The sequence below is a fragment of the Atractosteus spatula genome (assembly GCF_055471065.1).
Source record: "Atractosteus spatula isolate fAtrSpa1 chromosome 10 unlocalized genomic scaffold, fAtrSpa1.hap1 SUPER_10_unloc_12, whole genome shotgun sequence".
Classification (NCBI taxonomy): domain Eukaryota; kingdom Metazoa; phylum Chordata; class Actinopteri; order Semionotiformes; family Lepisosteidae; genus Atractosteus; species Atractosteus spatula.
In genome coordinates this window covers 389,534-409,452 of record NW_028296615.1, presented here as the reverse complement: position 1 = coordinate 409,452, position 19,919 = coordinate 389,534, and the positions used below count along the sequence as shown (strand labels likewise).

At 48.6% G+C, this 19,919-nt stretch overlaps 1 protein-coding gene and 1 non-coding gene across 2 annotated transcripts; both read right to left on the bottom strand.

Moving 5' to 3' along the window:
• Positions 1 to 301: 301 nt before the first annotated feature.
• trnai-uau (transfer RNA isoleucine (anticodon UAU)) lies at positions 302 to 395 on the bottom strand. Its single transcript has 2 exons — positions 358 to 395; positions 302 to 337 (listed from the first exon to the last, which is right to left on the bottom strand). It is a non-coding gene; the product is annotated as a tRNA-Ile (tRNA).
• A 7,826-nt stretch (positions 396 to 8,221) lies between these two features.
• On the bottom strand, positions 8,222 to 15,654 carry LOC148812998 (uncharacterized). Its single transcript, XM_088908450.1, has 7 exons — positions 15,649 to 15,654; positions 14,095 to 14,371; positions 12,819 to 12,858; positions 11,921 to 12,114; positions 11,525 to 11,672; positions 9,638 to 10,813; positions 8,222 to 9,322 (listed from the first exon to the last, which is right to left on the bottom strand). The coding sequence occupies exons 1-6, from the start codon at positions 15,652 to 15,654 to the stop codon at positions 10,423 to 10,425; spliced, it is 1,056 nt and encodes a 351-aa protein (XP_088764576.1). The 3' UTR covers positions 8,222 to 9,322; positions 9,638 to 10,422.
• Between the last annotated feature and the right edge of the window lie 4,265 nt (positions 15,655 to 19,919).

The following is a 19,919-nucleotide window of genomic DNA, read 5'->3' as shown; positions in this document are numbered from 1 at the left end:
ATTTCTGCTGTCTCCCGAGAAACACAAGCGTGGAGTCAAATCATATTACAGTACACAGCTGATAGTAATTTAAGTAGGGAGCTGCGTCAGCATGCGTGGGCATGCTGCAAAGGGAAAAGTATAGGTTTATTCCATGCTGAAAAGAGAAGGAAACAATGTTTCAGCTGTGGAGCCTTCTTTGATCGTGACTCGAAATAAACCTTTACCTTTACTTGTTCGTTTGATGTTAATTTATCTCCATCAAATACCTAAGAGTATCTAAACTCGACAGTTGCTTTCAGTAGCTAAAGACAGGCTATACTGCTCCAGGTGAGGCTCGAACTCACAGCCTCGGCATGACTCCGCTGTGCACTGTTATATAAGTACCGCGCGCTGACCGATTGCGCCACTGGAGCTGTGCTTCTCATACAGACTGACGCTGCAGAAACACAGGGTGAAAACGGTTTCGGTTGTGGATCCATCTCCTCATGGGGAAAAGCAACAGTAAAATAGCAAGGAAAATACAAGAAAAGAAAGTGGAAGAATTGTGCTAACAGCAAAGAGGGACGGAGGGAGGTGGTCGGACAAGTAAATCAACCCGGCGGATTATTTGTAGCGACATTTTTGAGTCAATCAGCACACGGATTTCTCTTCATGTGCCTTAAGCTGTGCAGTTTGTATTTTCGATGTCGATAGGTTTCTTCAGAAGTCCAGTAAATTGACAATAATGGAAAACTAGCTGACGCACCCCGTCGTGAAGACCCTCTGTAAGGTGATTACACGTTTCATTTTCAAGTCGCCTCCTTTACACGCAATTGCAGCCCCGACACTGAGAGAAAGCATAAGAAATGGCTTCAATTTCAATGTGAAAGCGCAGTACAGGCTCTATGGCTTCACATCTTCCATCGATCACATAAAATTGCAGTAAAGCGCTCTAAATATGACTCTGAAGTACTGGGAAAGATGATTATTTTGAGCGTGCCTCCCAGGGTCTGCTACGAGGCTGAAGTTGGCTTCTTATTCGCCAGCTTCTTATTCGCGTTTTTCGTTCCACCTTAAATGCTGCTGCTGTTATGTTATGTCGCCTTTCGCCTGTAGATGGCTCTCGTCGATCAGTACTAATCCGGCTGGAATACTGTAGACATCTTCAGTGAAAGGGAATATCCAAATAAATAGCGGCTGTCCAAATTATATTTTTGTATGGAATATATTTCAGAAAATCGCAAACCAATTTTAGAAACTCATCACAACACGGACTTACACTGGGAAAGGGTGATTGCACTTTCTGCTTATTGCTACGGCCTTCCCCCCGATTATGAAAATGTCTCACAGTTCTGACACCGACGTGTGAAAGACAATGTAACAGACTATCAAAATCCTGAAGTACAAAAAATTTTAATGCACCAGTTTTTTAAATATGACCCTCTGATCTTGGCATGTCAGAATACATTGGGAAAACGTATGGCATGAATTGCAATGGCACACATTGTTGAGAATATCACTGACCTTGCCGATATTTGCAGTGGATATAAATGTTTTGCACATGTTAAACTACAACACGTAAAAATTGAGCTCCTTAGTCAATATCACCGGGAATGTCCAATAATGACAAACATCAGTAGCTACAAAGAAACTTAGACTCGCACATGGAGTTTTATCTTTGAATGGAGGGTGGGAGAGTTCATTTATACTCTCGTTGCTCATTAGCTAAATTATTTTAAAAATATGACACAGATTTGTTCAAGAAACTTGTAATCGCCTTAAAGAAAGTCTTCTTGAAGATGTGCACCAGCTAGCTCTCCACTGTCAATTGACAGGACTTTAGAAGAAACTGTTCTCATACAACCATCATACAAATTACACATCTTAAGGAACATGAAGAGAAATCTGTGTACTAAATAACATAAAACTGTCGCTGCAAATTATCACCAAGCTGTTTTATGTGTCTGACCACCTCTTTCCTACTTTGCAGCGAGCACAATTCTTTCTGTTTCTTCATCGCTATTTTACTGTCTCTTTTCCCCATGTGGAGATGGATTCACAGCCGAAACTTTAGGTCGGTTCCTGTTACTCTGTCCAATTGAAAGAGCTGTATTAAAGGCACTCCCATCTCTGCAGGAAAGTTATTGCTGCTCTCAACACAATATACTGCAGCCAAATGTGATAGTGATACTATCACTGCCTGTGGGCCACGTGTTCCTACTGTCAGCCTATTATGTCATGTTCATCCACACCCAGAAACATTACTGCTGTAGCACAAGATTTATATAGGCGCGGTCGATAGAGCATGAATCTCTTAATCTCAGAACTGTGGGTTCAGCCCCCACATTGGGTCCCTCTGTGTCAATTTGATCCTCCCAATCCTCCTAGCAGGACCTGATGGTGTACCCACTGATACCCAGTGCCTTATATGACCTTTGCGTAATTCAGCTTTCTTTCCACTTGATTCAGATTTTGATCTGAAATCATCGGCCGAACAAGAGTTTGTCTAAATCGAGGGAGATCTGCTCTCAAGAAAGTATTAAACACTTCAGCATTTACTGTTCGAATACCACACTTTGTCAAAACACTGCCGCTTCTTAAGCTAATAAGTAACAGTTTTTGAGCACGCCTTGTATTGTTAATGCTTATATTAAAAAAGCATAAATTCACATAATGGAATTTGGATGGAACAAAGTAATTCAGCCCCTATACAACATTACAAACCCACTGAAAACTGTAAAACAAACAAACAAATGAAACAACTTCAAAACAAAAAGAAAAAGAACATTAAAAACATTAAAAAGAATTTAACTGCGAGAGCTTTTTCAAGTTTTCGGTACTCCATCCAGTAGTTACGTTAAGCCTTATTCAAAGCCCAACTGCAGTAGGCAACTACACGCTCCCCATCTGGCCCCTCCTGCGCCAACACCGCGCCCAACCCCCGAGTCACTCGCGTCGGTATCTAGGACATACGGTAACCGCGGGTCGGGGTAGGCCAGCACGGGGGCCCCCACCAGAGCTTCACTTAACCGGCCGAAAGCCCGAGTCCAAGTCAAAGCGGTGGCCCTTGTTGGTGAGGCAGTGCAGTGGGGGAGCGATGCTGGCAAAGTCCTGGACGAACCTCCGATAATACGAAGCCAACCGATAATACGAAGCTGCGCAGCTCTGCGACGGTGCGGGGAGTTGGCCAGCCCCTCACTGCGGCGACCTTACCTGGGTCTGTAGCCACCCCTCGCTGTCCAACAACATGTCACCTCCCGCCGCAGGAGCTCGCACTTGCGGGGGTTGAGCCTCAGGCCAGCACGGCGGATGCAGGCCAGCACCGCCTGGAGGTTCGTCAAGGCCTGGTCGAAACACCTGGCATGAACCAGCAGGTCGTCCAGATACAGCACACACTGGTTCCACAGGACCGATGCCAGCACCTTCTCCATCAGCGTCTCGAAAGTTGCCGGGGCATTGCACAGGCCAAAGGGCATGACAGTAAACTGCCAGAGGCCCTGGCCGATGGAAAAGGCCGTCTTCGGTCGAGCATCGGGAGCGAGCGGTACCTGCCAGTAGCCGCAGCGGAGGTCCAGGGAGCTGAACCAGGTCGACCCGGTGATGTAGTCCAGGGCGTCGTCTATCCTCGGCAGGGGGTAGGAATCTTTCCAGGTGACCTCATTGACCTTGCGGTAGTTCACGCAGAACCTCCACGAGCCGTCTTTTTTTCGGAGAAGTATAGCTGGCGCCGACCACAGGCTCAATCACCCCCGCTGTGACAATCTCCCAGATTTTTTCTTCGGCGGCAGTACGCTTGGCGTGAGCCATGTGTCCCGGTGGGATGCAGATGGGCTGAGCGTCGCCAGTGTTGATGTTGTGTTGGACCAGGGCAGTGCGGGTGCAGTCCTCATCCCTTGCCGCAAAGAGGTCCTCGTTTTGGGCGAGTAGTTCCTGGAGCCGCTGCCACTGGTCCCAATCGAGGCCCTCGCAGCTTCGCTGGTAGAGGTCCTCAATGGCGCGCCTCGCTTCCACGCAATGCTCGGCCCCCGCCACCACCACCGCCACCTTGTCAGGCCCCCCGGGTGATTCAGGGGCAGGATCCGGCACGCTCGCTCCCCGGCTCGCAGGCCCGGTCCGCCCCTGCGACTGCCACCGCCACTGCCTCTTTTTCTCCCGTCTCCGGCAAGCCCGTGTCCCTCGGCCTTCGCCGGGCCTGCCCTCCACCAGGTGAAGTCGCTCCCCCTGCCACACCAACTCCTGCCATCCCAAGTCCAAACTGGTCCCCACTCGCTGCAGCAGGTCCAGCCCCAGGATGCAGTCCTCCTGGATGGGTGCAAGGTAGCAGGCGCACCGTCGCTGTACCCAGACGGAAGGCAAGCACCTGTTTCCCTGTTTCGGCACGGCTCTTCGGGTAAGAGGGCCTTGAGAAAGGCCTGAAGAGCCATCTCCCGCTGCGCCTCCCGGGGGAAAGCCGGGTATCCTCGGCGGGCAAGGAACATGACATCAGCGGCGACCGGGCCCAGCCGGAGAGCTGCTGCCAGCGCCGCGTATTCACCTCAGTCCTCCTCTGGGACATCCAGGAGAACCTGGCAGGCCACTCCTTCCAGCGCCGCCGCCAGGTGGCCGGCCATCTCTGCCCGGCTCCAGCCATTTGTCCGGGCCGCGAGCTGGAACTGAGCCTCGTAGGTTTCCCAAGGCGCTTCCCCGTCGTAGCGACCGGGTCGCACCCGCGCTGGCGGGTGTGGGAATAGCTGGCCGACTCCGGCAGGGAGGGCATCTTCTCTCTTGGGCATCCACTGGGCAGGAGTAGTGGGCAGTCGCCCCAATTCTACCAGCGAGACCACTACTGGGTAGCCCTGGTAAGGGCTGTGGCCACCTGTCGCACCCAGGAGTTGCTCAGGCTCTGTATGTGCGCTGCCGGTGGGTTCAGTCTCTTTTAGGGTTAGCCGGCGCTTGACAAAATCAGTGAATGTCTGCCATGGTCTGTCCATCCTGCCCGCTTCTGACACCAATGTAACATTTTTCAGGTTCCCTCAGGACAAAGGACAAGTGGAGACATGATCGTAAACCAAGCGACGGCTTTATTCTCCAAACAAAACCACACAAAAACCAAACACAGGCTATACACACATGAGGAGACCGACAGAACACTTACACGTGGTTAGGGTGGTAACTCGTTAACTTCGGGCTATACACTTATAGAGCTATACAGGACACTAAAACTACTATCACAATATTTACGTATGCAGATACATATCATCCTGCTGACCCTCAGACTCCCCCCGGCTACAACTCCCAGCCTGCTTTGCGGTACTATGAGCGCCTAGGTGCGCTTCCTCCTCACCACTGGGCGAGGGCGTTAAGGTATTATGCTATTGGCTTGTTTGTTTATTACCAAATAGATTTACCGCTGTAAAAGTAAACTTTATAGTTGTGTTCAGAGGCTATTGGGAATCTTTTGCGTTTGCAACGTTTTTTAGGAACACGTATTTTGTTTGTGGCAATGTACACTTTGTAGTGTTAAACGGGGATTGCTGCCCCAGTGTCTCCAACCAGTTATTAAATCTCCGTCTCAGAAGAAATTATTGAGGGTACTGCAAAATGTGAGAAATTCCGAGACCTTCACAAATTCTTGAACGTTGTGCAAGTCCTGTATGGTCGCCATGTTTGTGGAGATCAGGGCAAGGCTGCTCTCATCACGGGTGAGAGCTCGCGAGAATTGTGATGTAGGGGCTGCCCTTCCTGCTGGGGTCAGTTGTAATGAACTGAAAGCAGCACCCCAAACTGGAATTCAGCCTTAAGACCAGAAGCAACAAATGTGGCCGCTGAAATTAGCCCCCTGTTTAACTTGAATTGTTTTTAGTGTTGACAGCATGAAGTCTGCAGAATAATTTCTTGCTTAGAATGTTTTTTCTTTCCATTTACAATGATTTTTTTTTCCTTTTGTCTGTTTGCATATCATACATCAGCTCCACTGTTATACTCCTGTTTTTTAAATTATTTCATATATTTTCTCCTGTGATTCCTCATTTGGTTACCTTATATTTCTTCATTAATTATGGGTTTTCTTATCCATTCAGCCCTGTTTGCTGGGTTGTTAGATGGTCTAATTTCCAGTTTCGTCTCCTATGTGTTCCGATCATTTGATCGCAGCTCGTCTGAAAAAGGTCTTTACACCCTGTATCATTCACACCACACTGTGTTGCAGACAGTAGCTGCGGTCACCCACTTTATCTGTCTCTGGAGCTGTAATCGAGAGCATTATCAGATATGGTATTTCAGTGTGGTTCGGTCATCTATCAGTTCATTTTAAATGGCAAATGACCCGCCTCATCCAGACAGCTTTCAAGGTCAAGGGAGTGAAACAGCAGCCCTCCCCGCAGGCCATCTTTGAAAAATCCCTAATCAGACAGACAGGAACAATGATATCAGATCCTTCCCACATCCTCAACCCTGAATACCAACTTCTTCCTTCGGGCAAACGTTTCAGGGTTCCCAAAGGTAAGTGAAACGGATACAAAGATTCCTTTGTTCCACTATGCATTACAGCTGTCAACACAAAAATGTCAAGGATAAACAATTTTGACTCTTACAACCCACCTGAGTGCAATATGTTTTTGCGATGTGTTATAAACGTTCCATGTTATGTGTTCTACTGTACATGTGCAATAGAATGATGTGCAGTGTTTTTCTTATTTTTTGTAATAGTGTAATGTGCAATGATTTTATTTTCTTCTCTCTTTTTGTGCATGCTATTTAAATGTACAGGAGTGCTGGGTGTCCATACAAAATTCCCTCAGGGGACAATAAAAGTCTTATCTCTTTGCTGGAATTTTTTTTTGCCCATCTGTTGAGAGAATTGAAGTGTGAAAGAGCGTGAGGTGTTAAAGTAGCTCCTGTCAGGTTTATTATATTGCTGTTGCTTTGTTTGAATATACTGTTATCTATTGTGGGAATTAAAAAAAATCATCTGTGTTAGTGTGGGTGTTGCTCTGTAAATGGCTGACTTAGCTTTTAACTCATCATTCTGTAAGGTACAAAACAGAGCAGAAGATATATAGGACTTTATTGATCCTGAAGGGAAATTGATGTGTTACAGCAGTCCAAGACAAGCCAAAAAAAACAGAAAACCAGACACCAGAATAGACGAAAAATTAAGATGCGTACAGCAATACAAAATAAATATTAAAAAAATCACTTAAATAGAAATATAAAAGACTCTTTTCACAGGTCCCAGGCTCTTACACAGTCGGGTCTCCCTGGGGGGCGGCGTTTATTTGAACATCTCTCCAGGCTCCGTTCTTGTGCCTGTGTCTTCTGTAAGTCTCTCTTTCAGCGAACTCAGAGCAAGAGCTGCTGCCCTCTAGTGGTTACTGAAGTAGGGGGACGAACTGACATCACCTCTTCATGTGGTTTAAGCAGCTGGAGTCACATTAGAACATCCCCAGATAGGGTGGACATAATACGGTCACTACTGTCATGAGTCTGTTATGCAGCTGTCGCTGGGAACATTTTAATATTTAACTGAAACTGCTTTCCAGTGAACATTAATACATGCATGAACTAATACGAATGTCATTTAGTAATGGCGAACTTCAATGTCTGTCTTTGTTCGTAGCTGTATTACAGCTGGTGAATGTAGAGCCATGTGCGATGTGAGGGCGTGGTGTGTGAGAGTGGGTTTTCAGAGATCATGGGGAGCAGAGCGATCTGAAATGAAGGAAAGGCACGTTTAACTGGGGTGTAAACCTGAAATGTGTTCGGTCACCTCTGAGTGTCAGTTGAATAGATGTGTCTTTTGTTATTTGGATGGGACTCCACCCTCTTGGCTCTCAGGGTAAAGCAGGGATATGGAGAAAAGGTTGTTTAGTCAAATGGAAGGGTACGTTTGTACCCCACCCCCACCACCCTTTATGTACAGAGGAGCCTCCTGTCCTGACTGGAGGAGCTCACCCAGGTGTGTCTGGAGAGAAGCCAGGGTCTCGGCTTCCACCACAGGGATGGGCGGCTTGTTCCACACCCCTGCCCCACTCTGTGTACAGAAGACCCTCCTGTCCTGGAGAAGCTCACCCAGCTGTGTCTGGAGAGAAGCGAAGGAATAAGCTTCAACAACACGGCCGGGCAGCTTGTTCCCCACCCCCACCACCCTCTGTGTACAGAAGAGCTTCCTGTCCTGAGTGGAGGAGCTCACCCAGCTGTGTCTGGAGAGAAGCCAGGGTATCGGCTTAAACTACAGGGCTGGGCAGCTTGTATCACAGACGGCAAAGGAATCAGACTGCTCCCATCGAGACCATTTTATTGTGCAGTTCCATTATTTCACACCATACAGATGGGGATCAGGCACATGAATTACACCGCGTGTGGGGGATCCCAAGTATGACATTGTGGAGCTACGTGACAGTCACCCCCCTCACTTAAGCTGTCCAAATACCATTAATGAACATAGTCAAAAAGGTGCATTTGAAATTTTCTGCAGTCACACTAGAAACACGGACATGACCAAACCCCCCTGCTGTAGACCAGCAACACCCTAGCCTTGATCCTAGTCTGCATGATAACCCCTCACCAGAACCCCAGGAGCAGGGAAAAGCAATTCCCATCCTCCATGACATCATAAATCACCACATGACATCATCAAGAAACTAGACAGATGGCCTAGCAGGGACCCCATTATAATGCAGGAAGCGCAGAGGCCGTGAGAGAGCTCTTCCCGGTCCTCGTGCTCCTGCCTCAGACGTCGATGGCCATGTCCTGGGAGAGGCTCGGCTGCTTCAGCTCTTGCAGGGCCCGGTCGTACTCCCTCTGCAGCTGCTCTGCAGACAGACTGGAGGGGCGTAGGGCCAGGAAGCTGTAGGCGTCTTCACAGTGAGAGAACTTCTCCCCCCCACTGGAGCAGCAGGCACACAGCACCTGGAAGGACTGCAGTGTGTGTGTGTGTGTGTGCGTGTGTGTGTGCGTGTGCATGCGTTGCATTGATGTAAACAGTACAAATGTGTAGTGTGTATACAGTATAGTTGGGTGTAGAGTGTGGTTGTGTGTATTGTGTATACAGATCAGTGGTGTGTAAAGTGTGTATGTGTTGATGTATGTAGTACGAATGTGCATGCATGTGTAGTGTGTCGTTGTGTGTATTGTGAATACAGATCAGTTGTGTGTACAGTGTGTGTATGTGTTGCGATGATGTGTACAGTATGAATGTGTGCGTGTGTAGTGTATATACAGTATAGTTGGGTGTAGAGTGTGATTGTGTGTACGCGTTGCGTTGATGGATATAGTACGAATGTGTGTACATGTGTAGTGTGTATACAGTACAGTGGGGTGTAGGGTGTGATTGTGTGTACAGTGTGTATACGTTGTGTTGATGTATGTAGTACGAATGTGTCTGTGTGTGTAGTGTGTATACAGTATAGTAGGGTGTAGAGTGCGATTGTGTCAGATCAATTGTGTGTATACATTGTGTTGGTGTGTACGTTGCGATTGTAGTCAGAATGTGTGTGGTGTGCATTTGTGCACAGTGTGTAGATGTGTGGAGAAAAATGGCAGTTATTAACTCTAAAATGAATGACTGTCCTAAAATATCGTAGTTTCCTTATTTCCAGCTACTGTAGACAGCTACCCATCTGACTGACGGAGGCTCCCACTGAAATTCGGGAGAGAAAATCACACCACCGATCTGCCCCTCTGCCCCTCCACCCACCTGCTCCGCCTCATCCAGGCTCTTCAGGTACTCCTCCTTGAAGTCCTGGATGTAATCCAGGAAGCTCTCTCCCGCCTCTGTCTTCTGCCCCAGGCTGGCGATGGCCACCCGGGCAGTGTCGCAGAAGTTGTGCAGCCTCAGCAGGATCTGCTGGACGCGGGACAGGCAGCGTTGCACTTCCTGCAGCTGCTTGGGCTTCCCGAGCTTCCCTGAGGGAGAGGGAGAGAGGGAGAGGGGTGGGCAGCAAGCAACAGGCACAAGGCAGGATTCACCCTGGACAGGACAGCAGTCCATCACAGGACACACACACACACACACACACACACACAGGACAGGATGCCAGTCCATCACAGGACACACACACACTTACACACCCTGGACAGGATGCCAGTCCATCACAGGACACACACACACACACTCACCCCGGACAGGACACCAGTCCATCACAGGACACACACACTCACACCCCCTGGACAGGCCGCCAGTCCATCACAGGACACACACAAACTCACACACCCTGGACAGGATGCCAGTCCATCACAGGACACACACACACTCTCACACCCCCTGGACAGGCCGCCAGTCCATCACAGGACACACACACACTCTCACACCCCCTGGACAGGCCGCCAGTCCATCACAGGACACACACACACACTTACACACCCTGGACAGGACGCCAGTCCATCACAGGACACGCACACACTTACACACCCTGGACAGGACGCCAGTCCATCACAGGACACACACACACACACATACATGCTGGACAGGACTCCAGTCCATCACAGGACACACACACACACACGCTGGACGGCCTGCACGCGGTTGAGCTCGGCCGCGTTGTCCCAGATCTCCCGGGCGAGGCGGTTGTCCTCCCCGAAGAGGTGGCGCAGCTCGCCCTCCAGGGCGCTCAGGCGGGCGTTGTTGCTCTTGTCGCTGTAGGCCCAGCAGCCGCCCTGGCGCCGCCTCTTCTCCGCCAGCTTGTCCTGGATCTGCCGGCCCACCCGGGCCTTCTCCTCGCTCAGCCGTGCCAGCCGGTCCTTCAGGGCGTGGGCCTGTGCCCGCAGAGCCTCCGCCTCCTGCGTCTTCTTCTCCCTCTCCTGCTGCTCGCTCTCCCGGACCGCCTTCACGTCGCTGCAGGTGCTGGCCACGCTGCCATTCAGGCTCTCGTACCTGCGGCCAGGAGAGTGAGAGAGAGAGAGATAGTCAGGGGTTCATCCAGCCGGTGACAGAGACTAGACTAAAGAGAGGGTCCCACACTGACAGGCCGGTGGAACTGAGTTTCTTCAGTCTGAAGGGAGTGTCCCACACTGACAGGCCGGAGGAACTGAGTCTCTTTAGTTTGAAGGGAGTGTCCCACACTGACAGGATGGAGGAACTGAGTCTCTTCAGTCTGAAGGGCGAATCCCGCACTGACAGGCTGGAGGAACTTTTAAGTCTGAAGGGAGTGTAAAACTATCTGAAAGTGGTTGAAAGCGGAGAACAGAAAACACCTCTTTGCACAAAGGGTGGTGGGGGTGTGGAACAAGGTGCCCAGCTCTGTGGTTGAAAACTGGCTACTTTCACACCATTGCAGCCTCGGATCCAATAACCATTAAAACAGGCTAGACCAGTTAGAAATGAAAAAGAAGACTTGGCCCTTCTTATGTTCTCACGACAGAGAAAAACGAGTGCCTTGGGGGGGGGAAACGAACGTGAGACTTGACGTATCGTTCAGTAGCCTTTATCCATTTGCACAGCTGTTCAGTTGTACCCTTCCACCTTGAGGCTGACTGAACTCTGATTAAAATGATGAGAATGATACTTAACCCTCTTCCCCAAGAGAGCATCAACAGACCCAGCAGCCGCGAGCTGGAATTCCCCAGAGGAAATAAAGATGTGTACTTTTCCACGACATTATGCATTATATCCTTCTGGATCAGGGTCTTGGACAGCTCCAGGCTGACCCGGGCCGCTGCGTTTGCTGGTCCCTCACCGCCTGCCGAATCGCTGGGAACACCCGTTTCATGACGTCGGTCCCCACGTTGGCGCACTTCGGGGGGGAAGAACCAGAAATGAGAGAGAAAAGTAAAGATACTTGTTCCCCACCCCCACCACCCTCTGTGTACAGAAGATCCTCCTGTCCTGACTGGAGGAGCTCACCCAGCTGTGTCAGTACAGACGTGCTGCCTCCCCCCCCATCAGTTTTAAATACACTTCCAGGCAGTGGTCCACTACACGAGCATCACTATTAGTGCTGCTGGGCCAGCAATAATGATATTTAAAGGGCGCGTCGCCTACCTGTAAAAACGTAGCCGCCGTGGAGATGCACAGCTTGCGCGACTCCGTGCCCCGCTGGTGGACTTTGGTCTCCAGATCCGGGTACAGGCAGAGGCTGAAGTAGGACACCTTGAACAGCACGGCCGCCTTCTGCACCACGGAGACCAGCTCCTGGAGCTGGATCACCGACTGCACCGCGTGGAAGCCGGCCTGGACTGCGGGCGCACGCAGGCAGAGAGAGAGAGAAACCGGACAGGAGGCTGTGTTAAGAAATCTGCCGCGGGCCATAAGATGGGAGGGGAGGAGACCCTTCAAATGCAGCTGCTTCGGCCGCTGCAGGAAAAGCTCGTCCCAGCAGCAGGGAGGAAAGAACCGGGAGTTTGCGCCGTTCCAGAAGGGGGAACCACAGCGCTGTTTTCACTTAAATCCAAAAATAAAAATTAATTTTCTAGAACATCGATGAGGAAATGGTGGTAACCAAGATCTAATAAGCGGGTCTTTTAGTAGTAACGAGTAACTTTTTTTACTTGTTGTTTGAGGACGCCTCATTGTTGAAGAGAGCCGAGCGGCTGATAATTAAGCCCTTTTCCGCCAGAGGGCGCCCCAAGTCCTATCAAACTTCCATCAGGTCTATGCGTTCCCACAGTTAAGCCATTTTGACATAAGGAAGAGATTCCCGAGGACAATATAACCACCCGCGGCTGTTTTGGGGGGCATTCATTTTCGATTTTGTAAATTAGATCTCACTTGACGCTGCTCAAGAACGTCATCTTTGATTTTCTCAGACTTCCGTCTTTATAATATAACGGGATGAGAAGTTCTTTCGTTTAACAGCGTCTGATCTTTAAGCCGACTTGTCACGCACATGGCATGCAGTCGGTGATCCTTTTTTCGACCTCGGAGGTACCAACACACCTACCTTTGTTCTCCGCCATTTTTGTTGCTGATCTTCTTTACTTCTGGAAAAGAGAGAGACGGAGATCAAAATGTTTTTTTTTTTAATAGCTTGGTTTCTCCCTCCCCCGTCTTTTTAAAAAATGTGTGGTAAGTATTTGCTCTTCCTTTCCTTGCAACTCTGTCACCCTAAACGTCACCCAGGCGAGGCTCCCCACTAGTGGGGGTGGAGGGGATCCCCATGACCTGGAGAGAGCTGGAGAGTCCGGAAAGGCGCTATATAGGTGGAAGGGGGTTGAATAATATGAGCTGCACCCCCCTTTTGGGTAAGATTAAACTTTTCCAGGGTCCTTCATTATAGGGGCGGCTCCGACGTGCGTGTTTGCGTCTTCGTTCGTGAATATAGGGTCGCTGGTGTGTTTCTGCCGGTGCCTCGCTGTATCTAATGAATTAATTCCTTATATACAAAGGAGCGGAGGGCGGAGCGCGGAGCGGTGGCTCTGTAGCTCAGGATCTGCGCCTGGGGCTGGAAGGGTCTGCCGGTTCTGCGCTCTGACCCCCAGCTTCTCTCTCCCTGTCTGTGTGTCTCATGGAGAGCAAGCTGGGGTCTGTGAAAAGACACATTCCTCATGCAAGAAATTGTATAGGGCTAATTAAAGTAATCTCATCTTATTTTATAGCTGCTGCCTCTACCGCGTTTGCTGGGGATCGGAGTGAAGTTGCAAATTCTTACCGAATGACAGTTCTAGTGCTCTTCACACGAGACAGGGGAACCCGAAAGAAAGCCACGCGCGTGTCCCTTTTTAATCCTCATTGCGTTACGCATCGGTCATTAAAACCCCCCACAGACGCAGATCTGAACCTTTCTGATTGGAACAGGAACCCCGACACACCCACAGCCCTGCACCGTGAAAGAATGCAGCGCGGGTTCATTCCACTCAGAAAAGCAGAAACGGACACGCTGGGTTTTTTTTTCTCTCCACGTTTCGGCGTGTAGTTAACTTTTAAGCCTGCTTAACACACACACACACACTGGACAGGACACCAGTCCATCACAGGACACACACACACACTCTGGACAGGACACTAGTCCATCACAGGACACACACTCCGTGCTCGCGTAGGATCGGCGCGTCCGTGTGACCCTGGATCGTGGATTAATATCGGCGTACCCACCCCGACACACAATGCAGAGCAAAACCCGCAAACCCGCAGGCCGGCCCGATCAAGCGCGGAGAGATGGGCAAGCTGATCGCGCGGGGCAGCAGCCACGCAGAAGAGGACCGAGCTCAAATACGCACCGAGGAGCTGCTGGAAACGCGCGGAGCCGGCTGCATTGCTGAAGATGGTCTGATCTTCGCGGCGGAAAGGAATAAAAGCGTGCAAGAGGAGGAAGAGGGGGGCAGGTTGGCGATACACACCTGTGTGCGCGCGGCCCCGCCCCTCGAACCCCTCACCCCGCGCGACACGCAGCCTTTCCTGCTGAAACGGGTGATTTCTGAAGAGGTGGGAGTTTTCCAGGCAAGTCAAGATAAGAACAGGCGTCGGCTTTCCCCAACCGTCCGTTGTCCAACCCAGCTGTCCCAGTGGGCAAAAGACGTATAATATACGTCTATTAAACGCATACCTTAGACGTCTAAATGTGGTCTGCAATTCGTCTAGAATGAAATTCTAATATACGTCTAAAGTTATACGTCTATGTTTAGACGTTCATTATACATAAATGGTTGGAGTTCTATTATACGGATAAATTTAGAGGACTATTATACATATATGGTTGGAGTTCCGGATAACTTTAGAGGTCTATTATACGGATAACTTTAGAGGACTATTATACGTATATGGTTAGAGGTCAATTATACGGATAACTTTAGAGGTCTATTATACGTATATGGTTAGAGGTCTATTATACATCAAAGATAGGTTTTATAGGTGTAGAAACAAACCAAGCCAATGATTAGGTTTAGAAATTTATTCTGAAAATACACATTCACACCTGAAACATATGTATTTCAAATTATACATTGTATACAATCAATCAACAATCAACATATGGGCAATAATCATAAAAAACACAACTAGTCTTAAACTTCAGCTACAAATTCTGGTAACATGGCAATATACAGTATAGTAATGACAAACACAAACTAATTACATTAACACACTAACTCAAAACCACATTTTGATTCAAATATACATTTTAAAATGTACAACTTCTATATTTCCAAGAAAAAAAATATTACAATGGAAGTTAAGACGATTTTTGTCCACTATTTGCAAACCCTGTCTAATTGTCCTAACAGTTAGAACCAAAAACCTATTATTTTCAGTGTCCAGATCTCCTGGCCCCCTGCCTTGCATATGCATTCTTCAAGTAACACATTGCGTGCTCCTTTATTTCTTTTTCTGTTGATGTAGGGTGGGACTTCAGCAACTAGGAGTATACGGCACTCTGCACAGTGTACGAAGTAAATTATTTTGCAGTAATTAATTTATTATATTTACTATATTTATTATACACGTGTAAATTAATTACTGCAAAATAATTTACTTCGTACACTGTGCAGAGTGCCGTATACTCCTAGTTGCGGCACACACGATACATACTGTACAGTAAAAAGCCTCAGGCACTGTGTTAGATGTGTTTTCGACGTTATATATGAGTTTATTAATGTCGTCGATTTTACGGTTGCAATTCGACGTTGATTATACGTCGAGGCGACGTATATATACGTATAGCCGTATTTTCGCCGTGAATATACGTATATTCGACGAATCAATGCCCACTGGGGTGTCTCTCGGGGCGCGTCCCCAGTCTCTGTCGCGTCCCGCCTTTCACTTGCATGTGAACACACCTGCATCCACGAGGGGCCCGTTCAGCCCGTGGGACCCTTCCGCCCCGTTTGCTGGTGAAGAATTAATTGTTCCGAGGAGCTCATCCAGCTGTGTCCTGAGAGAGGCTTTAACAACAGGTTGGGCAGCCTGTTAATAATAATTAATAACTCCTTACACTTCTATAGCGCTTTCCTGGACTCTCCACTCTCCAGCTCTTCCCAGGTCACGGGGATCCCCTGTAGCCCCACCTGGATGATGCTCCAGTCCACTCAGTACACAGCAGCTCTCAGTGGGGAGGAGAGCAGAGGGATAGATAGATACTTTATTGATCCCGTGAGGGAAATTGCAGTGCAACAGCAGCTTTACACAGACAACACAGCCACAGTGTAACGAATGATACAATAATAATAATAGTACAATACATACACTGTACAATCAGTACAGTGAGGGGTGCACTAAAAGAGTTACTCACAGTCCGGACACACAAAGAACAGAACAGTATGCAGAAAAATCGTATCATACATATGAATATAAATATAGATGTAAATATAGATATAGATATAGATATAAATGTATTGCACGGGTCCCTGGCATATATTGCACAAAAAACGGTTGTAAACGGGAAAAAGAAAGAGAACAGATGTAGCAGTAGATGTGTAGATGCGTTCAGTCCAGAAACAGGTCCCTGTCAATGTTGCCTCTGCCCAGACACAAGGTGGATGCGTTGTACATTCTTATGGCAGAAGGCAAGAATGACCTCCTGTAGCGCTCCCTGTCGCACCGTGGATGAATCAGTCTACTGCTGAACGTGCTCTTCATTTCTACAAGCCTGTTATAGAGGGGATGGGAGACGTTGTCCATGATGGCCTCTAGTTTGGACACCATTCTCCTCTCAGCCACTACCTCCACTGGGTCCAGGCCAGACCCAATGACAGAGCTTGCTCTCCTGATGAGCTTGTTCAGCCTTTTGGAATCTACTGCTCTAATCCCAGGGCCCCAGCATACCACTGCGTAGAAAACGGCGCTCGCTACCACCGACTGATAGAAGATATGTAGCATCTTACTACACACATTGAAGGACCTGAGCCTCCTCAAGAAGTAAAGTCGGCTCTGTCCCTTCTTATAGATGGCCTCGGTGTTCTTAGACCATTCCAGTCTATCGTTGATGTGCACTCCCAGGTACTTGTACGAGTCCACCATCTCCACGCCACTCCCATGGATGTAGACAGGAGTAGGTTTGACCTTTTTTCTCCTGAAATCTACCACCAGTTCTTTTGTCTTTGTTACATTCAGTTCCAAGTGGTTCACCTCACACCACTCCACAAAGCTGCTGACCAGTCCTCTGTACTCCTCCTCCCGCCCACCCTTGATACATCCCACAATTGCAGAGTCATCTGAGAACTTATGCAGGTGGCATGACTTTGAGTTGTACTTAAAGTCCGAAGTATAGAGGGTGAAGAGGAATGGAGAAAGAACTGTCCCCTGAGGTGCCCCTGTGTTACTCACTACCTGTTCAGACACACAGTTCTGAAGTCTCACAGACTGTGGTCTGCCTGTCAGGTAGTCAGTGATCCACGAGGTCATGGAGGCATCGACTTGCATCTCCTCCAGCTTCCTCCTTAGAAGTAAGGGCTGTATGGTATTGAAGGCACTGGAGAAGTCGAAAAACATGATCCTTACAGTGTAGCCAGCCCTGTCCAGGTGTGAGTAGGCCCTTTGCAGCATGATGGGTAAACACCAGGAGGGGAATTGGGCCAGGACACTGGGGTAACACCCCTACTCTTTTCCAGAAACACCCTGGGATTGTTAATGACCACAGAGAGTCAGGACCTCGGTTTTACATCTCATCAGAAGGACAGTCCAGTGTCCCCGTCACTTTACTGGGGCATCAGGACCCACACAGACTGCAGGGTGAACGCCCCCTACTGTCCCCCCTCACACCTCTCCCAGCAGCAGCCTCAGCTTTCCAAGGAGTCTCCCCTCCAGGTACTGGCTAGGCTCACGCCAGCTGGGAGCTGCAAGGTGAGATGGCTGCTGGCCACACCCCCCACCACTCTTTGTGTAAAGAAGCGCCTGCTGTCCAGTTTTCAACCAACTTTCGTGCAGTTTGAGCTTGTACCCCACCCCGGGTTGTGCTTCACCATGAGCAGTATGATACTGGGGAAAAACTGAAACTGGACACCAGCCAGACAGACTGAAGCCTTATTTTTTAGAGTGACTTCTGCAATCGCAAATGCTGACTGGTAACGTGCACAAACGTGATTTTAAGAAGGTCCCCGATGGCCTGAGGCTATTTGGATGACATTTTGTTGAGATAAAGTGGAATTTAATGGAGCAGGAAACAATGATCCGCAGACATCAATTGAAACGAGCCTATAATTAAAAATTCAATCAGGCTTTCATTCTTTTCCAAGCTTCAACACCATACATGCTGATGGAGTCTGCTAGCAGAATCTGTGTGTTACCCTGTACCCAGATAGTGGCAGGAACTGTGAACTCCTGCTGCATTCACATGCTAAACTCTAACCTTCACGTTGGCTTGAGCACAGATGCTTCTCTCTTCCTGTCCTAAATTCCCAAATGGGGAATGTTTACACTAAACTCCCTGATAAGAAAGGAATGTTTTAAGTGCTTTCTGAGTCCTGGAATTTCTTGAGAAAGCTATCTCAAAGACAGGAGGGGGAGGGTGGAGAGAAACGTGTATAAATAAGCTGTGTAGAGTCATGTCCCTTCTGAGCTACTAGGACTACTATGGTCCTTATTGTGGTTCTTGTATGCAGACAATAAAGCTTGGCTGGACGAATAGTCACTTCAGGCTCGAATCTCTTGGTTTCTACAATGCCAGCTGATCTGCTGGAATATCGTCAAGTATAACAGTGGCTAGGACTTTGAAGATCGTTTATGGTGCGTATTTTCATATCTGCACTTTGTTAAACACAACAATATGATCCCAATAAAGGTGAGAAGATCCGGCCTTTACAGTATTTAGAAGTTATTTGATCTGAGGAGCTCATCCAGCTGTGTCCTGAGGGAAGCCAGGGTATCGGCTCCAACAGCTTAGCTGGGCAGCTTGTTCCCCACCCCTGCCACCCTCTGTGAAAAGAAGAGCCTCATATCCTGACTGGAGGAGTTCATCCAGCTGTGTCTGGAGAGGAGCCAGGGTATCGGCTTCAACAACAGGGCTGAGCAGCTTGTTCCCCACCCCCACCACCCTCTGTGTAAAGAAGAGCCTCCTGTCCTGATTGGAGGGTCTCACCCAGCTGTGTCTGGAGAGAAGCTGGGGTTACCAGCTCCCAACAGCATAGCTGGGCAGCTTGTTCCCCACCCCCACCTACCCTCAGCGTAAAGCGGTGTCTCTGTTTCTCAGTTCCATATGCCCTTTCCCGGAGCTCCTGTTTCTCTGTTCTTTTTCAGACATCCACTGGGTTGACGTCGTCCCCGGGGCCTCCAGGGAAGGCATGCTAAGAACATCCTGCTAACAGAGTCCACTGCTAGAGTGTCAGAGGCCAGAGGCGTGTTCTGTCATGCCCCTTCAATAGCTTCAGGTCACTACAGATCATTTTACTGTGGCTGCTGAGGTGGGTACACCCCTCTGTTATGTTCCTGCTCATGTCTCTGGCGCTCTGTGAGTGTGTGAGCCCAGCCGTCTCCGTCATCAACCTCAGCAGCTCGCCTGCGTTTGAACACTGGCTCTCTTTCACACAATATGAGAACAGGTTTTTGCCTTTTTTTAACTGTCCTCCAGTTTGGTATTTTGCCATGTTTCTATTAATTTAAAATTATGCCCCCCCCCAAAAAAAAAAAAAACGAACCGGATTTGTATTGTGTTCCAGATTCTTGTAAAGAAGAGTTTTTATGATTTATTTATTTTTATTATTGAGCCCACTCCTGAAAGGTAAAAGGACTTATTTTCTGTAGGGCTTGAAATCTGAAGCTCCAGACATCATGAATGTAGAAGATAATATCATTCTGATGTTGACTCCAGCTGTGGAAATCCTGATATTCGAACATACTGTACACTCTTCCCTCAGGAAATGGGTACCTTGCTTATGAGTACTGAGTACTCTGTCACTGACAGAACATGAAACAAAACATTTTACTGTCAGTGTGGGACACCCCCTTCGGACTAAAGAGGCTCCGTTCCTCCAGCCTGTCAATGTGGGACACCCCCTTCAGACTGAAGAGGCTCAGTTCCTCCAGCCTGTCAGTGTGGGACACCCCCTTCAGACTAAAGAGATTCAGTTCCTTCAGACTAAAGAGACTCTGTTCCTTCAGCCTGTCAATGTGGGAC